Genomic DNA, 9,078 nt, shown 5'->3' with positions numbered 1-9,078 from the left:
TCTCTCCACTGCTGAAAAGCCTCGCCGATGTTGACGCGGCTCCTAGCCCTCAACTTATCATAAACCTTCTTTTTTAGTTTTATTTGTCTGACCTTTTTCTCTTGGTCTGTTTCTCAGCCATTTGTCCTCATTGGAATTTAGAAAGTTTGCATCAGCCAGATTTGCCGTCGCCCTTCTAATTAATTTCCCTCTCCCTCTTCCCCCACCCCCCATCCTGTGCACATGCAAGAACCACCCCCTGTTGATGACTGGTTGCAGTAGTGTTGTGTGGATTGGTCTGATCCACTTTGTTTTTGTCCCATTTACAGAGCCAGGGCTTTGTACAAATACTAGATTTTTTTCAGCCCACCCACAGATTGGACAGCTAACAGATTGTGAGGCGATATTTGCAGAATTTGACAAAAAGTGTATTGGATTAGAATTACTGAGTGCACCTTTAATTACGGGATGATTCTTTATTTTACAGGACGTTTGGCATATTTTACCTGATACTGCTTCAGCGTGAGGGTGACTCTCTCTAACTCTCTCTCCACTCACTGTCATGCATTCCCTCAGTCGATGATGGCAGTGAAAATGGTTGTCAGGGGCGGAGAATGGCAGAATTCAAGTGATAATGCACCAATTACAACAAAGAATCTCCAGTTTCACAAAAAACCATTCAATACAGTTAAAGGGAAACTAACACGACTGTAGATTATGGACTTCTGAAGAAGCAAAACAAGTGGTATACACAAATATTGATCCTTAGAATCATTATACTCAAACAGCCCTGGGAAAAAAGTAAGCGTACGCCGTATACGTGCGTATGGCCCTGACTACACAACACTAACAGTACGCATACATACATTAAGACAGAACTGATGAGGAAAAACTGCCGATCTGATCATTATAAAGGTGTTTTAGGCAGGAAATACAGTGTTGAGCATAACCAGTGCTGGAGCTGCAGTGAGGCTGAAGAACTCTAAGAAGTTTCAGGTATATCTGCTTACTGGCCTTAGTCTTAGTTAGTCAGTTGGAGCTGAATTAATTGCAGAAAATTGTGGAGGACATACATAAGAATAAAAATAATATATACTGTATATATTCTCTCTCTCTCTCTCTATATATATTATAACACTAAAACCACAGAGGTCCCCCTCGTGCCACCAAAACAGCGCCAACCCGCATCTCAGAATAAATAAAACATACAATAAACATACAAAAGCTAAATCAATATTTGGTGCGTCAACGTTTGCTTTCAAAACAGCACCAATTCTCCTAGGTGCACCTAGACACAGTTTTTCCCAGTTTTTGGCAGATAAGGTGTTCCACACTTCTTGGAGAACTTGCCACAGTTCTTCTTTCAATTTAGGCTGTCTCTGATGCTTCTGTCTCTTCATGTAATCCCAGACTGACTCAGTGATGTTGAGATCCGGGCTCTGTGGGGGCCATACCATCTGCTATAGGGCTCCTTGTTCTTCTTCTATTCAATTCTTATTTGCAAAGGGAATGTTGAATTCTAAAATGTATATTTCCTACTGATACACTGAAAGCAGAATATATAAAATAACTGTTTTAAGACAAATGTTTTTGTGAAAAATATAATGCGCCTAAGAATTTTGCACAGAACTGTATATGTTCTGTACACACAGTACTGTGCAAAAGTCTTAGGCACATAAGATGTTTCACAAAAGCATTTGTCTTAAGATGGTTATTTATATCTTCAGCTTTAGTGTGTCAATAGGAAATATAAATATTAGACTCCCAAACATTACTTTTGCAAATAGAAAAGATTAGAACAGAAGAACAGGGAGCCCTGCAACAGATGTCATGGCCCCCACAAAGCCCCCCACTGAACATCGTGTCTGTCTGAGATTACACAAAAAGACAGAAGTAATTGAGACAGCCTAAATAGATAGAAGAACTGTGGTGAATTCTCCAAGGAGCTTGGAACATCCTATCTGCCAACAACCAAGAAAAACTGCGTCCAGGTGTACCTAGGAGAATTGGGGCTGTTTTAAAGGCAAAGGTGGTCACACCGAATATTGATTTAGCTTTTTTATGTTTACTGGACTTTGTATGACATTAAGTGATAAATGAAAACTATTTATGTCATTATTTTTGAGGACATCCTCACATGCAACATTTTTCACAAGTGCCTAAAACTTTTGCACAGTACTGTATTTGTTTATACATCTTTATGTTCAACTTTTATAGCAGTAGTAGCCTATATATAGGTTGAAATGAGATCTGTGCACTTATACACCTACCAGCTGTCAATGGAAAGATGCTGCAGGTATAATATCACTACTCCGATGCGCCCTCTACCGGTGACAGAGCGCATCTTTCTGTCAGCACTTTCAGTGCAGCGGAAAACAAGTGGACTGCAGCAGAACGGCGCAATCAGTGAGAGGTTGGAACGGCAGTCGAGCCTTCTCGTCAGCGAACCTCTCCCGCACTCAAATCCACATGCACATTTAAGTTTTTGACCTTCTAAAGGCACAGAAGCAAAATTGTGGTGCTGAAGCGTACTTGGATATTGCCACAAACTAGGGCAAACACAGAGGGGCGAGAAATGGCAACGACAACCTGTACGCGCTTTACCGACGAGTACCAGCTTTATGAAGAACTTGGAAAGTAAGATTTTGTTTCATATCACTCTGCTGGGGTAATTGCATAAGCCGGATGTCATATATTAATATAACATAATGCTTAAATGTTGAAGATTCAAATGAAAATGCACACAGAATAGGAAGGAAACAGTGCGTGTTGCATTTAAAAATGCCTAAACACTACATGTTATCATCAGGCGTGTTTGGGTCTTGGTATATATTGGGTATTGGGTCATCATTGCGAGGATGTTGCATTGAGGAAACATTCAAGAGACTGTTGCATTTAATGAGAATTTCTCTGATAATCATAATCATGAGCAGTCGTGGGTTAATTGTGAAGATATGGCATGTGTTCTGGGCCCTTTGAACTCTCGTGCATTTAATGCAGAATGCACAAGAGGAGCTGTCAAGCAAGATTAGAGGGAGATGCATTGACATACTCCCAATATACTGTGCATGTTACAGTGAGTATTTAACTGTGTACAGTCTGTGGTCATAAACATGAGCTATTGGGTGATACTTTTGCAATATTGCATGTTTTGGAGGGGGGGTTCGAAAACATAGGAGGGAGTTGTATTAAAATAATATGCATGTTACAGTGAGTATTTAAATATAAAGTGATTTGGTGATTATTCTGAGGCTTTTGCATTTATTTATTTTTGCCACCCTTCAAATTCTGGTGCATTTAATGCAGACTGCACAGAGGAACTGTTTGGAGGGAGTTGCATTTAAATGACTCCTTACTGTGCTTGTTTACACAAATATTTAACTATAAAGAGTGTCTGATCATAGCATGAGCTATCGAGGGATAATTTGCAGGATATAACGGTACAAGTTTTTTTGGCTGCTTTGAACTCATTTCATGCAGAATGCACTGAGTAGCTTTTAGGAAACAGAGGGAGTTACGAGTATGCGTAAATATCAGCGATTTGGCGGGTATGAGTAGGGCGATACATTGTAGCGGCTCATCACTGTTGTTTGGGATACAAGCACCAGAGTTTAAACGGGCCAATTGGTCGCTACAGTGTATCTCCTGATGAAGAATCTTTATTATGAATGTATCACGTGTTCTACAATGAACGTGAGTTCGCAACGATGTATCATTAACTGAGTGAAGGGTCGCTACATTGTATCTGTGTGTGTCCGGTGACATTTGAAGCTGCCAGAGCTGCTCAGGCGGCTGTTTGCTGTCTGTCTATCTGACACCCTGTGCGTGTGTGTGTGTGTGTGTGTGCGTGTGTGTGTGTGTGTGTGTGTGTGTGTCGGGCATGCCTGCAGCCTGACGTTAGGAAATTATTTTACTCCCTCCGTTACTATTTACCCCACGTTATTAAACGTGTGTAAAGCCACGTTAATAGTACCGCACATATTTCTCTCAGAAAATAAGTAAGCTCAAATTTCTCTAAAAAAATAATAGCATATTCCTCTCAGAAATTACACGTTTCGTCGTGTCTTTTTGTTTAAAGTTGTCCTTTTTTATAAACGCTCTGTTTTTCGGTTTCAGCTCGTTTTAATCTCTATATCAGTGACTGTGAGGGGAAAAACAGAAATGTGTAACTTATTTTTTATTTATTTTTAAACGTGTGAGATTTCACCCTTTCAGATCTTTACCATACTGCACGGTTTACCACATCCTCTGTTTGTGGTGGAGACAAGCAAAAAAAAAAAAAAAAAAAAAAGAAATCACGAGGTGTAACTATAGCAACCAAAAGCATCTTCTTTACACTAAGTGCAAATAGTGGCATATCGTATTTGCACCCCTAATTAAATACTAATAAAACATGTTTATTGTGTTTATTTAGAGTCCCACTTAACCTTCCCTTACAAAAAAAAAAAAAAAAAAAAAAATCATAGTATCACCATGATATTTGAGTAAAATCATAGTACCACAAAATTAAACATGGTTACTATAATTACACCGCATTACTATAGCAACACCATGGTTAATTGCTTTAAAACTATGGCTTGAATGTCAATGCCAAAAAACATGGTTACTATAGTGAAACCATGATTAATTTGACCGGGATCAAACCTCTCTTAACTCCCCGACCAAATCACTGCGAGGAAATCAACCTTTATATTAATCCACACACATCCACACCGGCGTTACTTCCCACGCCACTGCAGCGACACTAGGGGATGCAGTTTGTCTACAATTTCTGGTTTCTTCCACCAGACTATTGGAGTGCAAATATCCGCGCTGTGTGGCAGGCACTCAGTTTTTATTTATTTATTTATTTATTTTAAATTTGAGTTAGCCTTTTCTTATATTTCCTTTTGCAGCTGAACACTGAATTTGACATGTTTTGGATTTTGTTTTTTTTTTTATTATTATTTTTTACTATTAATCTTTAGGCCATTTATGGATTTGTTTGTCAATTTGTTACTTTCTTTATTTGTATTTTTCTCTTTTGATTTGTGATGGATTGTGTCCCTTACAAAAAAGTGCCATGGTATTACCAGAAAATACCAAGGAAAACCTATTGGAAACTCCCATGATTGTAATACCATGGTTTTCTTTAAAGTACCTTACAGTAGGCCTACCATTTAATTACCATAGTACATGAATACGGTAATCATTCTTTTTTTTTTCTTTTTTTTTTCAATTTGGAATGCCCAATTCCCAATGTGCTCTAAGTCCTCGTGGTTGCGTAATGACTCGCCTCAATCCGGGTGGCTTGTTGAGTGCGTTACCGTGGAGACATAGCGCATGTGGAGGCTTCACGCTATTCTCCGCGGCATCCACACACAATTCACCACGCGCCCCACCAAGAGCGAACCACATTATAGCGACCACGAGGAGGTTACCCCATGTGACTCTACCCTCCCTAGCAACCGGGCCAATTTGATTGCTTAGGAGACTTGGCTGGAGTCACTCAGCACGCCCTGGATTCGATCTCATGACACCAGGGGTGGTAGTCAGCATCTTTACTCGCTGAGCTACCCAGGCCCCCGAATACATTTACATTTTACATTTATGAATTTGGCAGACGCTTTTATCCAAAGCGACTTACAGTGCACTTATTACAGGGACAATCCCCCCGGAGCAACCTGAGTTAAGTGCCTTGCTCAAGGACACAATGGTGGTGCTGTGGGGATTGAACCAGCAACCTTCTGATTACAAGTTATGTGCTTTAGCCCACTACGCCACTACCACTGAATGCATACGGAAATCATTTAGTGCTGAGGTACATACAGGTGCATCTCAATAAATTAGAATGTCATGGAAAAGTTCATTTATTTCAGTAATTCAACTCAAATTGTGAAACTCGTGTATTAAATAAATTCAATGCACACAGACTGAAGTAGTTTAAGTCTTTGGTTCTTTTAATTGTGATGATTTTGGCTCACATTTAACAAAAACCCACCAATTCACTATCTCAACAAATTAGAATATGGTGACATGCCAATCAGCTATTCAACTCAAAACACCTGCAAAGGTTTCCTGAGCCTTCAAAATGGTCTCTCAGTTTGGTTCACAAAGCTACACAATCATGGGGAAGACTGCTGATCTGACAGTTGTCCAGAAGACAATCATTGACACCCTTCACAAGGAGGGTAAGCCACAAACATTCATTGCCAAAGAAGCTGGCTGTTCACAGAGTGCTGTATCCAAGCATGTTAACAGAAAGTTGAGTGGAAGGAAAAAGTGTGGAAGAAAAAGATGCACAACCAACCGAGAGAACCGCAGCCTTATGAGGATTGTCAAGCAAAATCAATTCAAGAATTTGGGTGAACTTCACAAGGAATGGACTGAGGCTGGGGTCAAGGGATCAAGAGCCACCACACACAGACATGTCAAGGAATTTGGCTGCAGTTGTCGTATTCCTCTTGTTAAGCCACTCCTGAACCACAGACAACGTCAGAGGCATCTTACCTGGGCTAAGGAGAAGAAGAACTGGACTGTTGCCCAGTGGTCCAAAGTCCTCTTTTCAGATGAGAGCAAGTTTTGTATTTCATTTGGAAACCAAGGTCCTAGAGTCTGGAAGTATTCTCCATTACAAACTGAGCACCAGCTATATAGCTGCATTGCATGACATGTCAGACCAAAAGCTGCTTTGTTTGTTATGAAGTTCATGTCTCTGCACAGAATGCCACATAAGCTTTCTGCCGCTGTGTGCCAGTCTACCTGAACAGCTCATTAGCTCGCAGCTCAACAGGTCGATCTTTCTGACAGTAAATCAGCTCAGCGTTTCCTGTGAGATGGGTCAGGCTGCTTCGGGCAATAATGAAAATACACGTTTACGAATACAGTGCACGATCTGCAGACGAACACGTCTCCAGTCTCTGGCTCCAAGAACTGACCCGGTCAAGGGTGGACAGCTCAATGTTGTGACACTACCTGACCTTCTGAGAAATTTCTCTTCTACTACATTGAGTATCAAATGTGATGTTTCTCTCACACTGACGAGTCTGCAATATTACATACACTATATTGCCAAAAGTATTCGCTCATCTGCCTTTAGACGCATATGAACTTAAGTGACATCCCATTCTTAATCCATAGGGTTTAATATGACGTCGGCCCACCCTTTGCAGCTATAACAGCTTCAACTCTTCTGGGAAGGCTTTCCACAAGGTTTAGGAATGTGTTTATGGGAATTTTTGACCATTCTTCCAGAAGCGCATTTGTGAGATCATACACTGATGTTGGACGAGAAGGCCTGGCTCGCAGTCTTCGCTCTAATTCATCCCAAAGGTGCTCTATCGGGTTGAGGTCAGGACTCTGTGCAGGCCAGTCAAGTTCTTCCACACCAAACTCACTCATCCATGTCTTTATGGACCTTGCTTTGTGCACTGGTGCGCAGTCATGTTGGAACAGGAAGGGGCCATCCCCAAACTGTTCCCACAAAGTTGGGAGCATGGAATTGTCCAAAATCTCTTGGTATGCTGAAGCATTCAGAGTTCCTTTCACTGGAACTAAGGGGCCAAGCCCAGCTCCTGAAAAACAACCCCACACCATAATCCCCCTCCACCAAACTTCACAGTTGGCACAATGCAGTCAGACAAGTACCGTTCTCCTGGCAACCGCCAAACCCAGACTCGTCCATCAGATTGCCAGATGGAGAAGCGTGATTCGTCACTCCAGAGAACGCGTCTCCACTGCTCTAGAGTCCAGTGGCGGCGTGCTTTACACCACTGCATCCGACGCTTTGCATTGCACTTGGTGATGTATGGCTTGGATGCAGCTGCTCGGCCATGGAAACCCATTCCATGAAGCTCTCTACGCACTGTTCTTGAGCTAATCTGAAGGCCACATGAACTTTGGAGGTCTGTAGCGATTGACTCTGCAGAAAGTTGGCGACCTCTGCGCACTGTGCGCCTCAGCATCCACTGACCCCGCTCTGTCATTTTACGTGGCCTACCACTTCGTGGCTGAGTTGCTGTCATTCCCAATCGCTTCCACTTTGTTATAATACCACTGACAGTTGACTGTGGAATATTTAGTAGTGAGGAAATTTCACGACTGGACTTGTTGCACAGGTGGCATCCTATCACAGTACCACGCTGGAATTCACTGAGCTCCTGAGAGCGGCCCATTCTTTCACAAATGTTTGTAGAAGCAGTCTGCATGCCTAGGTGCTTCATTTTATACACCTGTGGCCATGGAAGTGATTGGAACACCTGAATTCAATTATTTGGATGGGTGAGCGAATACTTTTGGCAATATAGTGTACATACTGTATAATTGATTAGAATATGTAATATACAGTATGCTAAAGCATTCATGTTAATGTGTAATACTAATGAATTATAATCAGTGTTAGGTGTAATCTATTTTTGATACAAAATGTAGGATAGCACATTACGTTTCAAATTATTGAAATTAGATTACAGTTAGGCTACTGACTTTTAATGAAGTTAAAAAGGCTACTTTTAAGTATATTACTTGGGTTACACATATTTACTAATGTAGAACACATTTAAAACATGAAATATGTTCATTTGTGCTTCTGTTTGTGTTTCTGTGACAGCTGAAGGGTGTGCACCCCCTAACAAGTCAATGAACAAGAAGGAAATATAGAGATTATTTTGAATTCATTGAGCAGAAAATCAGAAGCTTTTGGGAAGTATTTTAGAAATTAAAAAAAGTAATTAGTAATGCAATACATTTTTGATTAAATCTCAGTAAATCCTGGTAACGTAATCTGGTTACAATTTTAGACAAGTAATTAGTAATTTACCCAGTAAATCTTTTGGAATTTACCCTGATTATAATATGTAAGGGATAATGTCAGCCAGTTCTTAAGCTAGGTCTACTAGCTTATTACAAGGCTACTAACAAAATAAATAAATACATGAACATAAAATATTGATTTGCTTTGAAATTACGAATTAGGCTTAAGTGAGAAGAAACAATTCGCTGAACAGCTGAAATCCACCTTCGGTTTGCATCAGAGTTCTTTCTGTGTTTATTTTGTAAATAATGACCGTCTGACTCCTCATTATATATCTTATTAATAAAAAATACATATGAAACATTGAT

General features: G+C 40.5%; 1 protein-coding gene across 15 annotated transcripts in view; it reads left to right on the top strand.

The window, feature by feature from the left end:
* Positions 1 to 2,387: 2,387 nt before the first annotated feature.
* Positions 2,388 to 9,078, top strand: part of LOC127432576 (calcium/calmodulin-dependent protein kinase type II subunit beta-like) — an 84,019-nt gene continuing 77,328 nt past the window's right edge. For all 15 annotated transcript variants that reach the window (XM_051683849.1, XM_051683843.1, XM_051683848.1 and 12 more), the window contains exon 1: positions 2,388 to 2,616. In XM_051683849.1, coding sequence (XP_051539809.1) covers positions 2,555 to 2,616 — 62 coding nt within the window. In that variant the 5' untranslated portion in view covers positions 2,388 to 2,554. The remainder of the gene's footprint in view (positions 2,617 to 9,078) is intronic.

The sequence above is a fragment of the Myxocyprinus asiaticus genome, chromosome 42, assembly GCF_019703515.2.
Source record: "Myxocyprinus asiaticus isolate MX2 ecotype Aquarium Trade chromosome 42, UBuf_Myxa_2, whole genome shotgun sequence".
NCBI classification, from domain to species: domain Eukaryota; kingdom Metazoa; phylum Chordata; class Actinopteri; order Cypriniformes; family Catostomidae; genus Myxocyprinus; species Myxocyprinus asiaticus.
Note: the sequence above shows the minus strand (reverse complement) of the source record. Positions and strands in the feature narration are given on the sequence as shown.